At 56.9% G+C, this 25,279-nt stretch overlaps 1 protein-coding gene across 1 annotated transcript; it reads left to right on the plus strand.

Moving 5' to 3' along the window:
* Window positions 1-8,763: 8,763 nt before the first annotated feature.
* LOC117651978 (covalently-linked cell wall protein 14-like) lies at window positions 8,764-9,225 on the plus strand. Its single transcript, XM_034396605.1, has one exon. The coding sequence runs from the start codon at window positions 8,764-8,766 to the stop codon at window positions 9,223-9,225; it is 462 nt and encodes a 153-aa protein (XP_034252496.1).
* Window positions 9,226-25,279: the final 16,054 nt, after the last annotated feature.

The following is a 25,279-nucleotide window of genomic DNA, read 5'->3' on the forward strand; positions in this document are numbered from 1 at the left end:
GCTCCACAATGCATCGATATTTTTAAACCCGTCCCTAAGCGCGGCGCGTAAGCTTCCGTTTGAAAACAGCCGCCAAATGGTGACCGGCCGTTTCAAAATTGGCGCCAAAGTGGAGTCCCCGCCATTTTGCCGCCAAAAAAACAAAAGGCGGTCCCCGGCAGAAAATGGCCGCCAAAAAATGCGGCCATCTTTTAAAAATTGGCGCCAAATGGATCCCCGCTCTTTGGCGTCCCAAAATGGCGGCGCCGAATGGTCCTCCGCTGTCTGCTGGCGGTCCGGCGGGCAGTAATTCAATGAGCACTCGGTAAACATGGATCATTTTTTATGGGAGTCGCGACCATCGAGTTCAATCAAGGCTGCGCCATTCTGCAGCCACCACAGTGGGGGGCGGCAGCGGCGTCGCGGGTTCGACAACCGGTAGGGGAAAAAGAAAACAAGTGAAATCTTCCAATGATGCTCAACAATTTGTAATTCCTCAGTTTTGTACAAATTTGTACTGGGCTGACGAGGGCCTACAACATCGCCCTAACTCGGCCTTGCTGTTCCCGCCAGGCCCGCCAGGCCGGCCGATTGTGCTGCAAAGTTCGCGGCACACGTCCCGGCCCTCCCCCGCCCCCCACTTTGTGCACAAAAACGACGGTAGCGCGCTCTGGTGGGCGACAGTGACAAATCACGCGTCCGGTGTGGCGACGTGCGCCTAGACGTGCCCGCGGCCAGTCCGCCGACACAACACACACACAGACCAACACACACACACACACACACACACACACACACACACACACACAAGCGCACACCGTCGCACGCGGAGGTGAGCCAAAGGTGTGCGCCGTCCGGAGTTGTAATAAACCATATATTTTACCCGACTGTCATCACGCCCCCCGCGAAAAATGTCCCAAAGCGGCCGGGGTCTTCCTGCGCAATCCATATCAACGCTTCCAGGGGGCTTCCAGGGAGGTGTGTGTGTGTGTGTGTGTGTGTGTGCAGCGGCTCCCTGCACCTGTTCGTTCCTCCAGCACAAGAGACAAGAAAAGTACGACGTTCCGAAAAGCCTACAGCTTGCTCCCGTCGCGACATGGTGGTGTTGGCGGCCCTGTCCTAGTCACCCCGTAATCCAAGGAGTGCGAGAGAGAGAGCGAGAGTAGTAGACTTGAGCCCCGCAAAGCCCCCGAGACTTTATGCATGAAATAAGTCCCTGCTTGCTCCTTGACGCACGGCTGTAATTGTCCTTGGCCTGACACCGTTCCTCACAGCGGGAGAGGTTTATATTCGCGGGGCAGGTCCGTCTGGGCCGAGCTGGCCGAGCTGGACGCAGTTCCGGACCCACGCAGTGCGGTTCGCTAAACAGGACTCGAACCGAGCGTGTGACCCCACCAATGGATTCCTCGTTCGGAGAGCAATCCATTGATGGGGTCACACGTTCGATTCGAGTCCCATTTAGCGACTCTGGAGCTCAAAAAACGCGTCTGGCATTTTGACCGCGTGCTCCACCGGTCTTCTGGCCCACTGTGCAGTCGCCGCCACGCGTCTGCAGTTGGCAACACTGTCGGGCGAAAAATGGTGGGCGCCACCGTTTCCTCTCCTAAATTGGCTGCACTGCAACCTCGGAGCAGGGCGGCCAACCTCGCGCGACGTATCTGCCGCGGCGTTGCGTGTTCGCGGCGTGCGGTTGGCAGCAGTTACGCTACATCGGCGTCGCGGCGCCCTACCCCACCGCGGCGTCCCCCGGGACGACCTCGCGGTGCCTCTCCGGGGAGTGGGGTACCCGGCAGGGTGTGGGTCAGTGGGGTACGCTGCGCGCGCAAACCCCCTGGAGACACGCGTCGTCTCCGGCCGCGTGGCCTAGGTCCGGTCCAGTTGGAGGGGTTGGCACGCGTGGTTCCTTGACGTCGTCACGGCGTCTTTCATCCCACAAAGCCACCAGCTTGCGAAAAAAATGCTAGTTACACTTCAATTTGATCACCTGTGTCACATGCGCTGAAATCAACGAAATTGACATTCTTCCCTAACAGAGGTTTGAACAGAGAAAACTCGGCTGGACCGAACCAAATCTCGGGCCTGTTCCTTCGCCATGGCGGGGTGCAGTCCCCAGGGGGTCTTGGCGGCGCGGTGCAGTTCACCTCGGTATAACGATGGCGCCCTGCATGCCCTGCATCCAAGCACCAGGCCACGTGACCAATTTAGCCACGATATCAGCTCACGAGTCATTAGACTTCCGAACGACGTCTTGCACCCCCAAGATAAACTTTTTCTCTGCGGCGAAGCTTTGTGAGACATTTCGGATTATTAGCATAATGCTTTGATGAGGTCGGGTGCCGGCGCAGAGATTTGCAACACTGGTCCATGAGTGGAGATTCTTCTCGGTGTGCCTTACGCCGCCTCTTGATAGTGATGCAGTGGGCTGTCTGCCACAGGAAGGCGCATCCAAGGAGCTCCCTGTGGAGGAGGCGGCAAGACACTGGGATATTCGGGCGATTAATTAATTAAGGATGCCTCATAAACCAGCTTTTATCTCAATGCCCCTCGACACCGCAACGGGCCCTTGGAGGCGCTGGTCACGTGCCCAGTCTGTCTGTCTGTCTGTCTGTGTTTCATCGAGCAGCCCAGGAAGAAGGCGTGATAGTGAACTAATTACATTGTTCGGTACCAACGGAACGACGAGTACCACAGGCTCGACCCGCGAGAGCGTTATTCCATGTAGAAAAATAAGAAGTCTTATCCGGAGAGACTTCACATTTACATATTTCCCGCTCCGAAGGGGGAAAAGAAAGAATCTCCTAATCCGAGTCCCTTGAGAGGGTCAGTGCACCAGTGCCGAACAGGGGCGGACTGGCCCGGGGTTGGCGGCGGGGAAATCCCCGCCGGGCCCCCCAGTATACGGGCCCCCCATAGACCGAAAAACACAAAGTATTGTCCAGCTAAGTAACTCCAGAGCATACTTTTGACTCGGGATTGCTTCAAAATGCATCAAAAGTATCGATTTTAGCGTCAAAAGCTTAAAAAACTGTTGTTGTTCATGAAAAAACCCGGAAGATAGGCAAATCCCGGCCCCTCTGGCCTATTTCCCCGCCGGGCCCTTTAGGAGCCAGTCCGCCCCTGGTGCCGAAGGTTCGGCTCGTCCCAGTAACCCGCTGAGGCTGCGAGGGGCTGCGAGAGAGGGGAGGCCTTTATGGAGCAGCCAGGCCGCATTTGTCATCCACGCCACTTCCTTGCGCTGCGAGAGCCGAGCCCGCGTGCACTACCCGCTGCACCTACAGTGTCGCGCGGCTCAATCAACCACCGCCTTGTGTAAGTCATCTCCAATTTTTCCGCGTTCCATAAGCGTCTCACTCTGCACCTCAACTTCCTAGTTAAAAAACAAAACGTTTTCGAAATTGGAGAGGCCCGGCTGGGTAAGTCCAAGTATGCAAATTGAAAAAAAATTAAATAATTAGTCCGTGCGTCGGAGGATAAGAAATGAAAAGCCATTTGCGTCCCTTAATCTGGCTCAGCAAGACTGCGACGGTTGGTAATCGACTCCGCGGAGAGCATGGCGGGTGTTTTTACACTGTCCTACATTCAGCATTGCTCAGTGGCCCCTAAACGAGTCTTAGAGAGCTGTTTAATAATGACCTGTTCGCAAAACCCACTCGGCGCGTCAGCTGGCGTCCTCCCCCCCCCCTCCCCCTCCCCCTCCCCCTTGCCTCAGCCCGCGGCCCTGGAGCAGTTTGCGCGTCCTCGAGTCTGGGCTTCCTTCCGGGAAGGGTTGGAGCAGCCAAGGGGTTGTACAGCACAGCGCGCGGGGAGTCGCGGGCGAGAGGGAGAATTTCGTCACAGTTCGAGCGCCACGCGTCGCCACGCCGCGGGCGTCGCGCAGCGAAGTGTGTGTGTGTGTGTGTGTGTGTGTGTGTGTGTGTGTGTGTGTGTGTGTGTTGGCCGCGCACTGCCATTTCTTCAACCCTTAACGCTGCCCCTGCCTCCCCCGCGGTGAGGGCCCCGCCCCGCACCGCCCTCCCCTGCAGCGACGTGTGGCCGAAATTAAAGACTGTATCACTGTAATGAGTATTTTCAGATCTCTCAGGAGCGCGCTGGGGGTACTTAGGGACGTCAGTCCCGATACAGTCCAGATTGGGGACCAAAAGATCTGGACACAGAAAGTTTAGGAAAAAATAACAATTAAACGGAACAGTTTTTCAGTTTACAAAATAAAAGCGTTAAACTTGAAAAGAAAAATGTGCACGGACGTAGTGGGGATTCGAACCCGGGCCGCTTTTTCACAGCAGAGCAGAGGGTGCATGGTGCATGGTGTCACGGTCCGCCGGAGACACTGCATTCCGCTCGACTGCAGCTCCGCGCCATCGCTCATCGCCGCGATGCAACCCAACGCAACCAGTGCAGCGACCGTGGCAAGCATGGCCGCGTGGCCGCCCGAACAGAGAGTGCAGGCATCGGCGTCATCTTCGCAGTCGGACAATTTCGAAAATTCTCTCCAGCAAAACCGGTTCCCATTCTGCTGCGCTTACTTGACCTGCCGCTCATCTGGATGCGACCTTGCCCTCGCAGGTGGCCATTGGCTGGTCCCGTCGCCTTTCCTTTCACTCTCACACTTACACGCGACACCCCTGCTCTCGCGCCATCACCTACACACTCACACTCACACTCACTCACTCACACACACACACACACACACACACAGAGGCGCGGCAAGTCGCCCGAAGCCGATTATCAGAGTGTTTACTCGGCGAACAATGACGTATTATTTTTAAGGGACGCAAAAAAGGGGGGCTGTTTTACATATGAAGGGACTACGCGGCCATAGGGGTGGCCCTGGCGTCCCGTACGACGCGCATGAGAGAGCGCGAGGATACGGCAATATGACGGCGAGGCGGACAAGGACGGAGTGTCTGGGGGAGGGATGGGTCGGGTCCACGACGCGGTCCACAAATGTTGTTCATCAAGTCTAAATCCGTGTGACTTCTATAATGAGCCATGTTCTCGGCGTCCCGGCGCAGCGCAGCGGTGCGGGAGTGTTTGCCTAGCGCGAAACGCGGACCGAGCGCGCCGCGGCCGCGCTGGGGGTGGTGGCTGCGTGCGTGTCGTGTTGGTGTTGTTTTTGTTTTTGATTCGTTTTTCATACATCTTGCATCCTGTGAGTGAACATGGATGGTAGATTTTTCTGCAACATAGCTGAAATTCCACTGTAGGAAACCGCGTGGAAAATAATAATCGTGGCTTAAGTGGGTCATATTGGGTTGGGCCCCTGGCAGGTAGGCCTCGCGCGGTCTCCAGAGCCCAATGGGCTGCCTACCTCCGCAGGCGTTTCTCGCAAACGTACCGCGATTTGAAAACAAAAATCCCCTACCCGGTGAACTGCTCTGCTAATCCATCGATTCGAGGACGGCGCGAACTCGCATGGAGTGCATCCACTGCATCATGGTGCATCTCGCTGCGCTTCGCCATGACGACACGCATTATGGATGGGGCCGCGCGTCCATCTTGACGGGCCGAGGCCGGAGGCGCGCCGGAGCCCACGTCAAACAACGTGACAACGGTGTGACACACTGTGACACCCTGTGACACACCGTGACACGGCACGCCGCATCAAATATGAAAGGCTCAGTGCATTACGATGCCGTGGCTGCAGGCGAGGCGACGCGGTCGAGTCCACTAGGCTAGGCCAGGCGGGGGGAAAATTGAAAAACTGATACCGAACACAGCTGTCGCCACCGCGGCTCCGACAGCCTTCCAATGGGTTGAACGAAACCTCAGTGTCAGTCAACAAAGAGGGTACAGTGCTGCAAATACTCACATCAAAAACGTAAGAAAAATAAAAAGTTAAAAAATTAATTTTTTGAAAATTGTAAGTTGAGACTTTTGAAAAATTGAAAAATGAAAAATTGCCTAGAAAGTCCTGCACTCAACTTGCACGTGACCACACTCCACAAAGCTCTTCCTTTTAACTGATTGCTTCACCAGGCGAAAAACCACTTTTGAATCGAAGTCGCCCGTCCTGCACCAGGACTAATTTTCCCTCACTGCCGGCGGGGACAAACTTTCGGGAGACGCCCCGCGTTCTTGTCAATGCACTCCTGTGATCTCTCCTCTCACCGCCTTTTCATCAGTGGAGCCCCGTCCGACGGGCCGGCCCGTGTCATCCCATTAAACGAATTGAAAAGAGTTTTCCTCCTGCGCTCCCGGACGACGCGACCTGTCTCTCTCGCACTTCCATGGACCGCCATGCGGGTGCGAGAGAGACAGAGCGATGAAAGTACCAGGGGCCGCGGCTCGGCTCGGAAGTTGCCCGCTTGTCCGACGGGCCACAGTGGGCCAGAAGACCGGTGGAGGCGGACGAAACTCTATAGAGTTTTGCGCCCTAGAGTCGCCAAACAGGACTCGAATCGAACGTGCGACCCCACCAAAGGATTCCTCGTTCGGAGAGCAATCCATTGGCGGGGTCACACGTTTGGTTCGAGTCCCATTTAGCGACGCTGGAGCTCAAAACGCGTCTAGAGTTTTGGCCGCTTCCAGGTCTTCTGGTCCACTGTGCGGACCTCCCCGCTGAATGGGACGGCTTGCTGGCTGTCTGGCGGCTCAGGTTGCGAGGGTAGCCTCGTGCGGGGTCTCCTCCAGCAACTCGGGGACAATCATGAAATTGCTGCGGGAAACAGAACGCGCTCCAGGGGCTTACCCTCCAGTTCGCTCCAGCTGGACTATGGACTCCAGTAAAGCGAGGGAGTTCACCACCACGCATCTGCAAGAAGAGTCTGCCGCCGGGCAGCTGGGTACTCCCACGCACCCCTGTTGTCTTGGATCAAAAATGATTCCCAGAGACTTTTGATCGATCTCCCGTTCCGGTTGTATTGAATGTCCGGCCGGCGATGGGTGCGACGGAGAGAGAGGACCGTAACTGCGTGCGTCTCCCTCGAGAGTTGGGGTCCTCTGGCCGGGCCGGCGGACAAAGAAGGACAAAGAAACGTGATGGATTCTTGGCAGATCCTTATCGGCACGCGCTCGTCTTAATTCTGCCAGTGGTCAGTGGTCTGTCCCTCTCGCACCGCCGCGGGTCGCCGCTCGAGTGGGAGAGAGACAGAGCGAGGCTTCCCCTCGTTATTGGCTGTCGCGTGTCGCTTTGCTGGGACGTCGTGCCGCCAGGTGACCCCCTACCCCGTCGGGAACAACCCCTCCACTGCGCGGAGCGGCCCGGCAGTTACGACGGTCTTGGCGGGGCCGACGTGCCGCCGTGCGGGCGGGGGCGCGCTGACGTTGAGATGACTGATGTTGTTTGCCCGACATCGTGATGCCACCTGGGTGTGGCCGGTGCCGCTCCACTCAAGGAAGAGCCCTGGGAAGCACGAGTAGTTCACAGCGAAAATAAAGACCCGGGGGAAATCGCCGCTCTTTTAAAAATCACCCCGGCAGGTGCTTCACGTCGCAATCAAGTCCGCGCAGCCTGTCAAGGCGACACCTCCTCGGAACAAACGGCTATCTCCAAAGTGAGTGCTGACAAACGGCTATCTGTGAAAGTGCTGCAGACAAACGGCTATCTTTTTGACCCCCTGCAGACAAACGGCTAACTGTTTTCTCCACTTCCCGAGTTTGGATACTTATATATTTACAATCAATTGAGCCTGTCAAATTTGACCTTATCCAACAGATGTCAAAAGTTTGTCAGAGCAGATTGACACATAACATGAGTCTGTCACGTGCGTCTAACCTGAGAAAAACTCAAGGAACCCGGCCAACCCTAACCTCTCCCGAAAAGTCAGTTAGCCGTTTGTCTGCAGGGGGTCAAAAAGATAGCCGTTTGTCTGCAGCTCCTTCACAGATAGCCGTTTGTCTGCACTCCCTTTGGAGATAGCCGCTTGTTCCGACGAGACCGCAGTGGAGACTTAAAGATTCCAAAAAAGGTTCCAGGGACGCTGTTGCCTTCCAGGATCCTCCAGAACCCCGTGACCTCGCGCCATAATCTCTTTCGCAGCGAGCGCGCGCCCCTTTGAGATACGTCGCCGCGGCCCAGCCAGCGGGCCGCTGTCTCTCTCGCACTGGCGGGGCGTGCCGAAGGGGTGCGAGAGAGACGACGTCGCGACGCGAGGCATTTAGGCTCTGTAATTACCGGGCCGCCTGTCATGTGCGAGGCTTCTCGTACACTGCTGGTAATGATGACTGGCTTCGCTGCCCCCGCCCCGCCCCGCCCCACCAGGCGACATTCACGGACTGCTCCATTCACGGCGGCTTTCTGCCCGTTTTCGTAAGCCTGCTGCCACGGCGCCGACACGGCAGCATGTCCCGTGCCTCAGTGCCCGTGCCCGGACAGTACAGTGGAAAATATGACGCCAGTTTGAAAATGGGCCTTTTGTTGACCACAACTTTGCAGCCTCCAGTCCAGTCGCGACGCAACACACATACTCGCCGAAACGTTCAACGCTGCTGTGCGCTCGCGATCTGCAATCGCAATCGAAATCTGTCGTTGCCGCGCAGCCGTCACCCCCGAAGGATCCCCTCGCTCCCCTCTTCATCTCCATATCTCCTCCCCCAACACCCCCAATCATCCCCCGCCGCCACGCCCCCCTCCCCCCTCCCCTCTCACCCCGTAATTAGGCATATTGTAGCGCAACTCGACCCGCGCGTTCCATGTGGTCCCCCTCTCTGTCGTCACCGCGCAGCACCGCGCAGGGCATCCAGGCCCGTCTGGCCTTGTTTCGGACGGAGTTTTCTCAGGTCCTTCGTCTCGAAAGTCGCTGCAAGCACAGCCCAGTCGGAAATTCCAGCAGGAAGTAATCCACTATGGACGAGAAAATTTTGCCATCTAGTCTGGGGAAGGTGTGCTGTATAGCGCCCTCCAAGGTGTCCTCCAGGGTGTCCTCCCAGGTTTCCTCCAAGGCGTCCTCCAAGGTGTCCTCCAAGGTGTCCTCCAAGGTGTCCTCCAAGGTGTCCTCCAAGGTGTCCTCCATGGTGTCCTCCAAGGTGTCCTCCAAGGCGTCCTCCAAGGCGTCCTCTAGGGTGTCCTCCAAGGCGTCCTCCAGGGTGTCCTCCAAGGCGTCCTCTAGGGTGTCCTCCAAGGTGTCCTCCAGGGTGTCCTCCAAGGTGTCCTCCAAGGCGTCCTCCAAGGCGTCCTCTAGGGTGTCCTCCAAGGCGTCCTCCAGGGTGTCCTCCAAGGCGTCCTCTAGGGTGTCCTCCAGGGTGTCCTCCAAGGTGTCCCCCAGGGTGTCCGCGGCCTCCGCTCGCGTGCCTGAATGGCGCTTGTGACACCGGACACGGCAGGGGAAGGCTTCCAATGCCGATATCGCCCCGGGCCTCGAGGAGCGCGAGGTGAGGGGAGCCCTCTTGAGTTGCGGCAATAGTTTCGAATAATGCCACAGTTGGCCAACCTGTCGGCTGCTTCCGAGAGTCGCTCTGTCTCTCTCGCACCTGTAGGGCACGCCCCGCGAGTGCAAGGGAGACAGAGCGACCCTCGGAAGCAGTCCTGCAGGCACGCGTTGCCTACCTGAGGAGGGGCGACCCCGTCGGCCCCGCGGCCACTTCATCGAGGTGTGCTAAGACACTCGCCAGGTGCGGCAACCCCAGCCACCCCAGCGTCGCCAGCAGTGTTTACCCTCTACGCCGGATTACAAGCGTAATCTCCTGGCTGTCTAGGTAGCTGAGACTTATGTCTCTCTTGCACCTACACTGGACGCCCTGCGAGCGAGAGAGAGACAGAGCGACGAAAAGGACTCTCGGAGTCAGTCTAGCAGGGGGGCCTGCACACGGTTTCCCGCGTGGTGTGCGCGCCAAGGAGGGCATGATCTAGAGGTACTCCACGTCAATGATGCGCGAGTCCGTGCATCCGGATGCGCTTGCTGCAGAGCTGCTAACAGTGCCGCAGCTCGCCCGCATGGCCGCGTGGTCGCCGATGCACTCCACTCAAACGACATGGATAGGTTTGTTCCGTCCGCTGGCGGTGCTCGCGTTACCGGCACCCATCATTCCCATCGACCAAAAAAAAAAGCGTCGCCAAGTTTGGCCGTGCCACGCGACAGTTTTCCACACCGGAAGGGGACAAAAAAACCTCACGACTTAGTGCAGGCATCCGCATCCGTGTTGGATAAGCGACACCTCCACGTGCGAATCACAAAACGAAACGAAAATCAACTGCCAGCGATGATAGGGAGCTACTTCCGGTGGTGACTTTCCAAATGAGAGAGAGAGAGAGAGAGAGAGAGAGAGAGAGAGAGAGAGAGAGAGAGAGAGAGAGAGAGAGAGAGCGCATTATCAGCAGTGTGGTCCAACACTCGAGGGACAAAGCTCCGGGCAGCACCCACAGCAGTGCGCAGAGTGCGCAGCTCCTCGCAGCTGCCTGCCGGACCAAGCGACCGCCGCTCCCCTCAACACCTATAACGACCATTCCATGCTGTTGAACCCTTCGGAGAGGGGGAGGGGGAGGGGGCTGTTAGAGTGTATTATTTAACCATCGCTCCTTGGCGTGTTGGCTTCAGTTTCACCTCACTACAAACTGACCGCCCGGCCGGCCGGCGCTGGGCTTTGCGCCGCGGTCCCTTTGCTGCGGTCAAAGAGCGGCAGCGCACAGTGGGCCAGAAGACCAGACGAGGCGGACAAAACTCTTGACGCGTTTTGAGCTCCAGAGTAGCTAAGCAGGACTCGAACCGAACGCGTGACCCCACCAATGGATTCCTCGTTCGGAGAGCAATCCATTGGTGGGGTCACACGTTCGCTTCGAGCCCCATTTAGCGACTCTGGAGCTCAAAACGCGTCTAAAGTTTTCTCCGCCTCCACCGGTCTTCTGACCCACTGTGCGACGAGAGCGCTTTCCGGAAAGCCCCATGGGAAAGCACAAGGGGAAGGCCTTCGCCATTTCAGGGAGCACCCACCCAGTTCGTCAAAGGATTCAGAAGAAAGAGTTTTTCCTTTTGTAATTACGAGGTGTTTTCTGACGGTGTGGTGGGAATGCAGCCCTGTTGACCAAGGGCAGGGCCTCGGTGGTTAGCACCGCGGGGCCGGCGGCCCGGAGGAGATCCCCAGGGAGCAGCGGCCCTGGAACAAAAGAGGGAGAGGTGTTTGCCGGGACACTCAAGGCGGGCCAGGTGTGGCCGGTGTGACCGCGCAAAGCGCGATAGTTCAAACAGAGCGCACCCCACCTGCTCCATCACATCTCTCGAGAGGCGAGAAGACGCCCGGTCCGGAAAAAAAGCGGAGTCAATAAAGAAATGGCTTTTTAAAGCCGGCCCAATCCTGCTGCACATTCGGCGCCGCCTTGGCCGGGGGCCCGAAAAGGGTGCAGCAACTCAAACAATCGCCTTTTGATTAACCGTGCAGATCGAGGGATAAATCTGTGGCGGCAGATTCAAACCGTGAAGACGCCCGCGGCGCGTCGAACCGCGGAGAGAGGGGCGCCTTTCCCTCGGGGGCGATGCGCACCCTCCCCCGCGGCCCGGGGCCCGCGGCTAGGGTGGACCAGATATCGGGGCACATCTGGTGCACCCGCCCCCAGTAACGCTCAGTGCCTCAGCGACACCAGATTCATAAAATATTCGGGGTCCCGAGCCGAGATTCGTTCCCGGGTCACTCGCTCACTCTCGCCCGCTCCGCACAGTGGGCCAGAAGAGTGGTGGAGGCGGCCAAAACTCTAGAATCGTTTTGAGCTGCAAAGTCGCTAAACAGGGCTCGAACCGAACGTGTGACCCCATCAATGGATTCCTCATTCGGAGAGCAATCCATTGGTGAGGTCACACGTCCGATTCGAGTCCCATTTAGCGACGCTGGAGCTCAAAACGCGTCTAGAGTTTTAGCCCCCACTGTGCTCCGGCGAGGCCTGCAGGGCAAGGCGAGTGCCGGCCCGGACCCGCCCGGCAGGGCAGCCTGATGCAAGATCGATGGGACGTTTAGTGAATGAAGCCTCATCAAATCCCAGTTTGTAGCAGGCCGAGACAATTTTTTTCGGTCGCTGCAAAAAAATGAGCAAGGTGCTACCAGCTGGGCGGCACATGTTCTTGATATTTTTGGGGACGATTATGCGGGGAAAACACCGCTATTAATACCAGATATTTTGAATTCTGAAAACATTTGTTCTAGATCGGTAGTTACGCTACATTTTATAAAGCGGATAAACTTTTTATTTTTACCAGTGTGAGCGATTGAGACACGCACTTAAAATCACACCAGCGCCACTCGCTCGACTCTCCTTAGCATCACGCACAGCATAAGGCGTTGCCAACCCGTTAAAGCAGTGTGCCACACTCGAGCCACCCCGGGCTTGGCACTCGGAGACCGATGACCGCTTTGGGGAAAGTAATAGTTGAATGTTGTCAACCCTGCGGCAGTTTGGCGCGGGGGTGGAGCCGCCACTGCTGGGGGCGGCGTGGGGGCGGCGTGGGGGCGGCCTGAGGCTTAAGGCGGGGATCGAGTCCCATATGCCGGGCAACCCTCCTCGCACCACATCTGCATGGTGTCGAGCCGCGAGGCCGCGGAGCCGCGCCACTGCAAGAACGGATGGGTGGCCTGATGCACTGCTGGGGGGCCGTGACGGCCGTGGACCCACAGCTGCCGCCTACAGAGCCGAGGTCACCGCGCGCCCAAAACTGCCATTTAATTGGTCTGAAATGGGCGCAAAATGAGTCCTGAGGGTCCTGGGGGAAGGGCGCCCCGCCTGGCGCGACTGGCGCGGCCTGGCGTTACGACACTGGGAGTCGTCTCCAGAAGCGGATGCGCCGGGGAGGCGGTTTCAACACGGTAAGTTATGGCAGAGAGGCCTCCTCGAACCGCAAGACGCTGGCGGGGTAGCGCGATTGCCTACAGCAAAGGGTGTGCTCTTCAAGACACAACTATTGCGAACCTTAAGGCGCTGTAGTGTTGCGGGATTGCCTACCCCCGCCGCAGCAAGGACGGGGGAGGCGGCCAAAACTCTGGACGCGTTTTGAGCTGCAGAGTCGCTAAACAGGACTCGAACCGGACGTGTGACCCCACCAATGAGTTCCTCGTTCGGAGAGCAATACATTGGTGGGGTCACACGTTCGGTTCGAGTCCCATTTAGCGACTCTGGAGCTCAAAACGCGTCTAGAGTTTTGTCCGCCTCCACAGCCTTCTGGCCCACTGTGCGCCGGTCGGCAGACCCGCAGCACCTCGGCGTCGTACTTCCAATAGTTTGAAGAAGCCCCCATTTACTTGACTTCTCGAAAACCGCACTAAAGCCTTGATGGCGGGCTTGCAGGCCGAAGCACGTGTGGACATCCATAAAGCGCGTTACGACGCGCACATGCCCGGGAATCTAGCAGACCACCACCAGAGTCATTTTCATTCCGGCTGACTCAAGTAGTCATAAACGCCTTATGGCAATAAATGCGACGCGCACGCAGCGCGGGCAGTGGGCCTCTCAGACAACTGGAAGGAAAAAAAGAGCGAATTTAGAGTAACGAAAATAAAGTCAACCTACGGGAGCACAACCCACAGTGGGCTACAAGGCCGGTGGAGGCATCCAAAACTCTAGACGCGATTTGAGCTCCAGAGTCGCTAAATGGAATTCTGGAAGTCAAACCGAACGTGCGACCCCACCAATGGATTGCTCTCCGAACTAGGAATCCATTGGTGGGGTCACACGTTCGGTTCGAGTCGTGTTTACCGACTCTGGAGCTCAAATCGCGTCTAGAGTTTTGGCCGCCTCCACCGGTCTTCTGACAAATCCACCGTGCATCCTCGCTTATCCGACGTGACATGGAATACTGTTGATCAGGCCGCCTGCACTAATTAACGAAAAATGCGCCCCGCTGCCGGATAAGACTGCACCCCCATGTTTGTGGCCGATCTGAAGCATAAAAAAAGAAAAAAGAGGGAAAAGACTCGAGACGGAACGAGATACTCGAAGACACAGAGAGTCCACTAATCCCTCGCCATTATATGAAGGAAGATATCCCCTCCCTCTCTCTCTCTCTCTTTCTCCACGGGGCACATCGTGATTGGGAAGAAACGGGATTCTGGGCCAATTAAGGCATCCCGCGGGGAGGAGGAAAAAATGCCTGCAAGCAAACAGGAGAGGCCTGGTTGGAGGACCAGCAGCAGCCCTCTGTACGACTTGTACACTGTACGACTTGTACACTGCTCACCGTAATTTGAAGTAAACCGACGCAAGATGACACCCACGGCAAATGCTCTGGCCAGGCTGTCTGTTCGACAAGCTACACCGTATCAACCGTTTACAAAGAGGATGCCCCAGCCGAAAATTCCGGCCACCCTCCGGCCGGAAAATAGTCCGGCCGGACTCCGTTATGACTCCGGCCGTATTTTGGGTAAATTTCCGGCCGGACACCACCGGACTCCGGCCGGCGAGCTGTCCGGCCGGAGTCCGGTGGTGTCCGGCCGGAGTCCGGTGGTGTCCGGCCGGGACGCGGAGTCCGGCCGGAGCAGACATCAGTCACTCTGGCCACAAAGACCATGGGACAGTGTCCAAGGTATGGTCGGAAGGTCAATTTTCGATTCTGAGTCGATTGGTACCATCGCCATACCCGTAGGACCATCCGTTCGCAAAATGACCCAAAAAGTGGAGCGGGTTGCCTACCCAATTGTCATACAATTGTGCCTACCTTCTGGGCGGTGGCTCGGGTCCGGCCGGAATCTGAGGCTCCGGCCGGAGATTTTCAAAAGTTCCGGCCGGAACGAAAAGTTCCGACCGGACTTCAAAAATGTCCGGCCGGACCGAGAAATCCGGCCGTAAAAAAGCCACCTCCGGCCGGAAAAAGGCTAAGTTCCGGCCGGAACTAGAAATTCCGGCCGGAATCAGGGCCGGAATTTTCGGCTGGGTGATGATGCCGACGTCATCTATCATCCCCCTCGCACCCCTGGGAGCGGCCTGCCCCGTCTCTCATGGGGCGCCCTGTGTGGGTGCGAGAGAGGCAGAGCGACGAAAGTGACTCGAGTCTGCTGAAGTCTACAGCAGCCGAAGGAGCAGTCCGACTTTCAGGGGCAGCCGACAGCACGGGACACGGAGGTCCTCTGGGAGCGGGCTAGTCAGTCTGGCGGGCGTGGCGTGGCGTGGCGTGGCGTGGCGTGGCGTTCGGATCAGTAAGGACGGATGCAATACTGGATGCAGGGGGAGGGGGTCCAGGGGATGATCCTGGCTTAGGACCAGTCCCGGTAGCGAAAACCACTAGTTGCGATCGCGGTGACGGTCTGGGGCTCACTCACTCGGGGCCCGGGTTCGAATCCCGCGGGTTCGAACAGTGGCGCCGCTGGCTGATATTTCATGCTCTGTGCGCCCATGCGTGCAGCCCGGAGGCGTGCGTCCGGTGCACTGCTGTGCTGTCTCTCTCGCACTCCTGTGGCGCTGCCCGTGGGTGCGAGAGAGACAGAGCTGCTTCCTGCGCGAATAATCGCTACACGCCATTTCGCTCCGCGACGGGGCGACGGGGCGACGGGGCGACGCGGGGCGACGCGTGGTGATCGTTAGACTTTACAGTGCCAGAATGTGAGTCACTCCGATAGCGACGGAAAAATGTCGGCAGGCCGCGGGGGCAGGACACGTGGAGGACACGCGGCCGACGGTCCGCCGACAACATTAAGCCTGCGGCCGGCGGGACGGATACCGCGGGGTGCAGATAAGGGGTGGGGGAAGGGTGGGGGAAGGGTGAGCGGCTTAGGCGGGGTCGGAGGGGAGCAGGTGCCAGAGTGGTCAGAGCACGGCGGTCATAGTGTGGGGGCTAAGGGATGGGGTGAAGGGTTGTGGGGGTAAACGGGTGTTGAGACCGGAGAGGTGGGTTAGACCAGTGGTTCTCAAGTCGCGAAATTTTTTTAAGGGGTCGCGGCGATGCTGGGGTCGTGTTTTAGGCCGATTTTAAGCAGCCACTGCGTCTGATCCGAGGCGGGCATTTTGCTCCCTCAACGGGCAATCGGTCTTTGGACCTTCCTTTAGCATGCCTTTGTTACGGAGTGCAATTATCAGTCTTAGTTTGGGAGCAGTATTGTCTCAAAGTTGGCCGAAACGCTCAGAAATGTCTATGAAAAATCGTGTTTTGGGCCGATTTTAAGCAGCCACTGCGTCTGATCCGAGGCGGGCATTTTGCTCCCTCAACGGGCAATCGGTCTTTGGACCTTCCTTTAGCATGCCTTTGTTACGGAGTGCAATTATCAGTCTTAGTTTGGGAGCAGTATTGTCTCAAAGTTGGCCGGAACGCTCAGAAATGTCCATGAAAAATCGTGTTTTGGGCCGATTTTAAGCAGCCACTGCGTCTGATCCGAGGCGGGCATTTTGCTCCCTCAACGGGTAATTGGTCTTTGGACCTTCCTTTAGCATGCCTTTGTTACGGAGTGCGATTGTCAGTCTTAGTTTGGGAGCAGTATTGTCTCAAAGTCGATCAAAACGGTCGCAAGTGTCTTTATAAAATCGTTGTGACTATTTTGGTCAACTTTGAGACAATACTGCTCCCAAACTAAGACTGATAATCGCACTCCGTAACAAAGGCATGCTAAAGGAAGGTCCAAAGACCAATTGCCCGTTGAGGGAGCAAAATGCCCGCCTCGGATCAGACGCAGTGGCTGCTTAAAATCAGCCCAAAACACGATTTTTCATAGACATTTCTGAGCGTTTCGGCCAACTTTGAGACAATACTGCTCCCAAACTAAGACTGATAATTGCACTCCGTAACAAAGGCATGCTAAAGGAAGGTCCAAAGACCAATTGACCGTTGAGGGAGCAAAATGCCCGCCTCGGATCAGACGCAGTGGCTGCTTAAAATCGGCCCAAAACACGATTTTTCATAGACATTTCTGAGCGTTTCGGCCAACTTTGAGACAATACTGCTCTCAAACTAAGACTGATAATTGCACTCCGTAACAAAGGCATGCTAAAGGAAGGTCCAAAGACCGATTGCCCGTTGAGGGAGCAAAATGCCCGCCTCGGATCAGACGCAGTGGCTGCTTAAAATCGGCCCAAAACACGATTTTTCATAGACATTTCTGAGCGTTTCGGCCAACTTTGAGACAATACTGCTCTCAAACTAAGACTGATAATTGCACTCCGTAACAAAGGCATGCTAAAGGAAGGTCCAAAGACCGATTGCCCGTTGAGGGAGCAAAATGCCCGCCTCGGATCAGACGCAGTGGCTGCTTAAAATCAGCCCAAAACACGATTTTTCATAGACATTTCTGAGCGTTTTGGCCAACTTTGAGACAATACTGCTCCCAAACTAAGACTGATAATTGCACTCCGTAACAAAGGCACGCTAAAGGAAGGTCCAAAGACCAGTTGCCCGTTGAGGGAGCAAAATGCCCGCCTCGGATCAGACGCCGTGGCATGTTAAAGGAGGGGTCCCGTGGGGTCGCGAAATTTTTCCTGGGGGTCGCGGAAATTTTTGGCTTCAAATTTGGGGTCGCGAGCCGAGAAAGGTTGAGAACCGCTGGGTTAGACCTACGATTGCTGGTCACAAGTTCAAAGGAGGTGGGATTTTCAGGGATGTTGCATGGAAGGCCAGCGGCGTGTAGACGCCGCTTGACTCAGTCGCTCTGTCTTTGTCGCACTCCAGGGGCGTCGCAGGGGGTGGGGGGGGGGCGGCCTCAATATTCAAACTATTCCTTCGCGAGCGACAAACATTTGCACTCACTGGCCGGGGCGCCTTGCGTCGCGTCGCCTCGCCTTGCCGGCCGTGCTTCTCTTTGGTGCTGCTGACAGGCTGAAGGATGGAGTGGCGGCGCGAGGGCCGCTGCACCGCGAAACAAACCGCGAACCGCCCGAGGAAAGAGAGGGAAAAAGTCGCCGTCGACTTGCGGAGAGAGAGACAGAGAGACAGACAGAGCGGCGATGGCGCGGAATTGATAGGCAATTCGCGGCGCACTTTTGAGAAAAGCCGTCCTGGTGGCGCACTCACACATTTACGCACTCAGTCACACACACACACACACACACACACACACACACACACACACACACACACACACACACACACACACACCCACACACACACACACACACACACACACACCTACACACACCTACACACACACACACACACACACACACGATTCGGCGGGAAAAGTACTGCCAACCACGCCACTGGCGCACGCTCGGCTGCCCAGCCCAGCCAGGGGCGCCACTTCGGCGACGGCGTCAAGAGGCGAGTGAACAGAGAGTGGCTGTGATGCCGAGACGACTGCAGCCTCTCCCGGGGGCGAAAAAAAAATGAATTTAATTTTGTTTCATATTATATTCGCGGCGCGGATGCGACAGGGTTGCGCGCACTGACGAGGAAACGGCGTTCGAAATCCGCGCGCTGCAGTCCGTCGCAAACAAGAAAGAAAATCACAAGAAGAGGAGGACGAAAAAAAAATCTGAAATTGGCGTTTAATCGTTTTAATAAACGGGTGCTAAACGGACGCGTGTGCTTATTGCGTGGGGATATTAAAGTGCAGAGGGAAAAGCGGAAATGAAGATTTTGCAGCGTTTAGCGGAATATCGGCGGAGAGGGAGTCACTGGCCAGGGGGTGTCTTTGGTGGGTGGGTGGGCTGTGCCCACACTGTGCCCAGGCCCAGATGTAGGGTAGGAGTGCGGGGCGGGGTGGCTGGGGGTGCACGCGCAGTCAGCGCCATAGCAACGGTGCAGTGAGACGCCAATGGGCCAGCATCGAAGACGTGCTTGACTTCAGCCTCAGTAAACACTGTCCCATTTTATTCGGTTTGGGCGAAGTTTTTTACCCCGCGACATTATGAAAACACCTACCATAAGACCTCATGATCGTTCAATACGTAGACGATACTTGCTCCAGTCGTTTCGTCGCCTGCAGTTCATACTCTTAACGAGATGCTGAATCGCTAGTTTCGCTGTGAAAACTTTCAAAATTTAATGGAAGGTTGTTGCGCCTCTCGCGAGTTTGGTTGCTGCGGTGGAACTTCCGTGACCTCTTTGGCGACTGTGCCCCAGTGTGACGCAGCGGCTGGGTGCACTGGCTGAGCGTGAATGGACCAAATGCGACGCTGCTGGTGAATTCAGTCGCACGCTATTCACCGCCCGCCCCACCCCCGCCCCGCCCCACCCCACCCCACCCCGCCCCGCCCGCCCCACCCCGCCCCACCCCGCCTCGGCACGCGCTCGGCCCCACTCAAGACGGAGGGTGCACCGGCGTGCCTCCTGGAGGCGGAGACACTGCTTGGGGTCGCGGACGGAGAGCCCTGCCGGGGAACGACCACAAAGCAAGGCGAGGCAAGGGACGAGTATGAGAGGCAATTGATTTTTACGGGGCGAGCATGATCGCTCTGGCAGAGCCCTGCTGGCGGCGCCAGGCCGAGGCTACCAATTTATTGCGAATAAACGAGCGGGAAAAAGGGAAAGTATCCCATCGGCTTCGACACACGTAAACACGCACGCACACTGCCACAGGGCGAAAACGGCGGCCCGGCCGACGCAGAACAATGAACACATCCAACGCAGCAATGAGTATGGCGCAGTGGCGCGCCGCCCGACGCACGGCTCGGCATATATCAGCATTTCAAAGTAATAAAATGCAGAGGAGAGGAAGGGTTGCCGGTCGGACTGCAGCGCACTCCAATGTCTCGAGTGGCTCGAACGCCACACACAGGATTCACATTGCAATTGCGTCTGCTTGCAATTATTGCGATTCCAGGGGGCGGACTCTCCAACTTCTGATATTATTGAAGAGCCAGGGGATGCAGACAAGCAGGAAAACAGTAACGGCCCCGGAAAAATTGGCGAACGGAAAAGCAATGTGAAAATTGGTGCAGAGCGGCGCGGCCGAAAACAAAACCCTTTTTTTTTGCTGAGTTCTTTACATGGGACTCGAACTTAACGTGTGACCCCACCAATGGATAGCTCCCCGAACGAGCAATCCATTGGTGGGGTCACACGTCCGGTTCGAGTCCTGTTTAGCGACTCTGCAGCTCAAAACGCGTCTAGAGTTTTGGCCGTCCCCCACCGGTCTTCTGGCCCACTACTACTGTGGCGCCGTCGCCAGGGTAGACGTCGAGACCGCGGGACTCTTTGGCGCGGCCTGTACACTGTACACCCTCCCCTCACCCCGCCGCCCGGCACACGCAGTGCACGCAGTCGGGCCAACACGTGACCGCCTTTAGTCCCGCTGCCGCTGACACGCGCGTGATTTCGCGGCAAAGGGATGGGAGCGTACCTCCTTGGACCACCCTTCCCCCACCCCTCCCCCCACCCCTCCCCCGGACCAATCACATCCTCCCCCGCACCCTGTCCGCGAATAAACAGGGGGTGCCATTATAAGGACATCCGAGTGCCGAGCAGCGCCGAGCTGTTTTTAATCAGAGCGGGGAAAGGATTCCGAAGGATGTCACAAAGGCAGGACTCGCACTACAAAAAAGAGGTTCCCCGAGCTGCTGCTGCCACTCCACTGGAAAGTTGATCGCGACAGTCGCAGCAGTGTCGTCATCGTTTTAGGCTGACTTGTCGGAGGTTCCACGCGTTGTTGATTGGTTGCGCGGGGGTGTTCTTGGCAGTGTACCGGCATTGTCCGGCGACGCGACGAAAAAAAATGAATATAAAAATCTGGAGGCTGGCGCAGAGAGTCAATCAGTAAAGAGGAAAGGTCCCCCATGCGCTGTCGCGCTGTCGCTCTAACGCGGGCGTGATCACGGCACGATCGCGGTGGCGGCCGCACCACTGTAAATCACCTTCCCGACGGCCGCGTCCGGGACCTCGGCGACGACGCCGCGACGCCCCGCGCGTTTCTGCCGCCTCGGAGGCCGCCATGCCGGCTGCCGTGCCGGCTGCCGTGCCGGCTGCTGTGCTTCTGGATGTCCTCATCGCCGTATTTTCGGTGTCGATTTTGAGTTATGGCCGCGGCGCGTGACCTCATGTAGGCCATGTCGGCGGGCATGGGGGCGGGGCCGCGCGCGGAGACGCAGTGCGACGGAGACAGACCTGGGAACATGCTGCACTGGAAAGGAAGCCGAAGCAAACATCGCCCTTCTCATTATCGCCGTGGAGAAAAGTCGGTACAGAAGGTCAACATACGCGCTGTCCTGTCAAAGGCCTTGGGATCCTTTGACCGCCCAGCCCCCGGCCGCGGACCGGTCTGTGCATACGTCTACGCCTTCGGAGAAAGCTCATAATACGCGCCCTGAAAGCCTCGGGACCGCAGTCATCAAGCCTTTGAAAGCCTTTGAAAGCTTTGAAAGCCCGCCTTGCGTCCGCCCGCCCGATCGTTTGGCGAGGCGGTCTTGTTGTGTCCAGACGAGTCTCAATTATGAATGAACGAGGGCCATCGTCACAACACAGCCTTGCCAACCTCGCGCCGAGGAAAGGGGTATGTAAACAGCGTTTGAAAAGGCACTGCACTGCAAGGCACTGCACCCCAGCGTTACAGTGTGGTGACGGACGGACGGAAGTCGCGGACCTCACAGCAGTGGCAGCGAGGGAAGGCGATTGGGATCTGGAGGGTTGTTTTCCCCTGAGAACAAAGCACACGTTTGGCACAAGTTCCTCCACTGCAAGAAGGACGCGACCGATGGCCCGATTCGAGCATTCCCAGCCTGCCCCTCGGACTCCCAGGACTCCCAGGACTCCCAGGACTCCCAGGATTTCCAGGACTCCCAGGACTCCCAGGACTCCCAGGATTTCCAGGACTCCCAGGACTCCCAGGACTCCCAGGATTTCCAGGACTCCCAGGACTCCCAGGACTCCCAGGATTTCCAGGACTCCCAGGACTCCCAGGACTCCCAGGACTCCCAGGACTCCCAGGACACGGGAATGCATCATGGAGGCACACAGGAAGACCGGGGCTGTATAAAACGAGGATAATAATTGTAGGGGCGACTGTATATCTCCATATAAACTCAGCAATGGCAATAATGCATCCCGCGGCCGGCCAGCGGGGCCCAATCCTGGTCCAACGACGTGTTAAAAAACGGGAGAGCATAAAGCCTCGGTTGGATTTCCCGAAACGAAATTGAGTCGTGGTTTTGCGCCTCTGAGCTGTCGCGAAAAATTGGGGTAGCTCACCCACTCGAGTAACTGGTTCTTTACCTCGGTACTGATTTTTTTCATGTTTTTAGCCGCATTGGGTGAGACCCCTGCCGCATGCGAATCTGGAATGGGAGGACATTTGCCAGTGCCGCGGCTGGAGTCCGGCACCTACACTGGGAGTCAGGCCGATCAGCGCAGAGTGGAACAAATGGCGGTCCGGCTCGGCCAATTAGCACGTGGTTATAGCAAGCGCGGCCAAACCGAGTCAATCGCTGCCGCCTAACTCGCCGACGAAAAGAGAGGAGCTTTTCCTGATTCGACTTTTAAAAACGCAGATTTGTGTGTTTTGTGTGTTGTGTGTGTGTTGTGTGTGTGTGTGTGTGTGTGTGTGTGTGTGTGTGTGTGTGTGTGTGTGTGTCAGCCCCCCCACCCTGACCTGCGCGAAGGGTTGAGAGCGGACGAACACTTCGAGAAGGCGCGCTGCGCAGTCTGTCGGGCGAACGTTGTGAAACATTTACCGTGGAGAGCTGCCCCCGATTGTCTGCGAAAGTCTCGCCCCTCCAAGCGGGGGGAACTTGGAGTAAAGGGCCTTCCAGGAAAAAAGGGCAGGATAACGGCACTGCCAAAGGACGTGGAGGACGTGACCAGGTGAAGGGCCTCGTTGTTCGGAAAACGCCGCTCAAGGTTGAAGGTTCAAGTCCCCGCTTCCTCCCTCCGCTTAAATACCGAAGCAAGCAGCACTGCGGGCTGAGTCCAATAACATACCCCAAAAGATTACCTTTTGGATTTAAAAAAAACTAATTTCGATTTTTTTTACTTTTTTTCAAAAAAAAAATTTGTTGATCCAAAAATTTAGTTGATTCAAAAATTTTTGCTTGCATGAAAAAAAATTATTGTGGCAATATATTTTTTTTTTACAAAAAAAACAGAAAATTAAAAATTAAGTAACCATTCTGGGTGCAGATCTGCTACTGGATTGCCAGTTATTGGCAGTGTGGGTTCCTGTCCGGGGCCCACTTGTCGCTTCGAGGACCGCGCTTGACCCCGCGGGGTGTGAATGCAATTAAGGGGGCAATTTCCTGGAAGACGTAACCGAATTTTGACGAGTTGGTGTGAGCCGCCGAATGAGGGAAACGGCCTGGAGGGCGGGCCAGCTCCGTCTCTCTCGCACTCGTGGGGCGTCCCGTGTGGGTGCGAGAGAGACAGAGCGAGAGAGAGAGAGAGAGAGAGAGAGAGAGAGAGAGAGAGAGAGAGAGAGAGAGTCTGCTGCCCAGGGTAGGCTAGGGATTGCCCGCATGCGTCGGGGCCAGAGAGCAAGTGCCTGCCTTTACGGCACGACCGTCGGGGATTCACCAATTTACACGGATCGTCCAGAAACTTCGAGACATATACGCCGGCCCGGTTCTGAACATTCACCAACGCAAAAAAACAAAAACAAAAGCAGCCCCGACAAAATTCAACGATGACGTAATGTTTGGACCCCGCAGTGCGTTCCCGCCCGTTTGCGCTTCGGTGTTGATCCGCGTGGATCGTTACACGGCGAGGCAAGTGAAAGGGGTGGGGGATCGGCTCCAGACAGCACCCATGGGGCGTGGGGCCCGTAGGCCCCATAGGCCCTCCGGGCTGACCTAAGATTACTGCAGCTCTGTTGGGGGGCCGCTGTACCGCACCACGGCCCTGGAACGGTTTCGCAAGAGGGATGGCGGGACGGTCTTCTCGAAAGGCCTACTTGAAGGCCCCCCGCCCCCGTGAGGTTCACATGCCTAGGAGCACCACCAAGAGCACCAGCATCACGAGGTCAACGTCGCAAAACAATGACGAGAAACCAGTTCCATTTTTCTCGATTTCAGTGCCGACCGTTCCGTTGGAAGAAAAACCTCGACTGGTTGCTGCAAAGATCGGCCCGACTGTTGTTTCCAGTCGACCGGGAGTGGATCTGATTTGAATTCCACGCGCGGATATACCGTCGAGTGTGTTCCGAAATGAAGCGGGCGTGTCCGGCTAGGAATGCAATTAAGCAAAGCAACAAACTCGCTGCAGCGCCGCGGCCGCGGGTTCGAATCCCCGTCGAGGCAAATGAGGCCGGTGGGCAGGTGCCAACCCTTTGGCGGACCGCACCACCCCGCGGCGAGGCTAGTGTCACAGGCCGTAGGCCGAAGGGTTGAATTTCAAACGCGGCACGCGCCACCTCAAAGTGAGAGAGAGAGAGAGAGAGAGAGAGAGAGAGAGAGAGAGAGAGAGAGAGAGAGAGAGAGTGAGAGAGAGAGAGAGAGAGAGAGAGAGAGAGAGAGAGAGCGAGAGAGAGGGAGACACAGAGAAGGAGAGAGAGAGATTATCCGTCGCCGACGCGGCAAAGCACCGAGACGGCCGAAAGAAAACTTCGCGTCGAGAAGCGCCGCCGGCAGCCAAACACTCCACGATATGCAAAAGTTGATCCAGCCGAGGCACCGCGCTTTGTCGCTCCGTCTCTGTCGCACTCACGGGGCGTCCGGTAAGGGTGCGAGAGAGACAGAGCGATCTTTCGGAATGGCTCAAAGTACGGTTTCGTCCCGTGGGAAAATTGGCATCCCGTCGGCCTACCGCGCGAGCGGTCTCACCGGAGTCGATGGCTACCAGCGCAGGCCTCTGGAGGGGCCGTTCTGCCAGATCTCTACAACGGCTCAAGGGGTTGTGCTCGCGCAGGTCAAGTGCAGAAAGGAAGGCCTGCCCCGGGGCACCCCCTCCCCCACCCCCGTATCATGACAACCGGTTGGCTATCGCTGGTCACCCCTATCGTGACAAACGACAGTGTCTCAAAACAAACAGCACCCCCTCCCCCCCCTCTCTCTCTCACTCTCTCTCCCAACCTGGGGGACAAGTGGACCGCTTGCGGCAAGTTCCGTTGCATTTAGCGAGAAAGAAAAGCAAGACAGCTAGCGAAGGAATTTTAAATTTGTCACACACACCTGCAGCCGCGCCATTTCCCTTTTCATTCACGGTGAAAAGAGAAATAAAATTACCCGTTTGAGCTGAGATGGGTGCGTTTCGCAGCCGAGTTGGGGTTGATTGACTCTCCCCGTCGCTCGGTCCCTCTTCCCCGCCGTGCATGTCGGAGGTCGAAATTAGCCCGCTCTCGCCAAGCCTTTCCGTGAATTCAATTACGTATTTGCTGAGCGGGAAAGTGGTGGAGAGAGAGAGAGAGAGAGAGAGAGGAGAGAGAGAGAGAGAGAGAGAGGCAGGGGATCCTCTTCCAGTGCGTCCACCCTTCATCGCGCAGGTTCATAATGTCTTGCACCCTTCTCTTTGTAATCCGCTTCCCACTCGTCCCGCGCTAAATATCGCCCGCCCCTCCGCGCTCCCCCGCGCAGCGCCGCGTGCGTGTTTGGACTTCGGGAACGCAAACA

The sequence above is a fragment of the Thrips palmi genome, unplaced genomic scaffold (genome assembly GCF_012932325.1).
Source record: "Thrips palmi isolate BJ-2018 unplaced genomic scaffold, TpBJ-2018v1 HiC_scaffold_6, whole genome shotgun sequence".
NCBI lineage: Eukaryota > Metazoa > Arthropoda > Insecta > Thysanoptera > Thripidae > Thrips > Thrips palmi.

Coding starts and splice junctions, on each gene's coding strand:
- LOC117651978 (XM_034396605.1), top strand. CDS start 8,764: ATGGACGAGAAAATTTTGCCATCTAGTCTGGGGAAGGTGTGCTGTATA.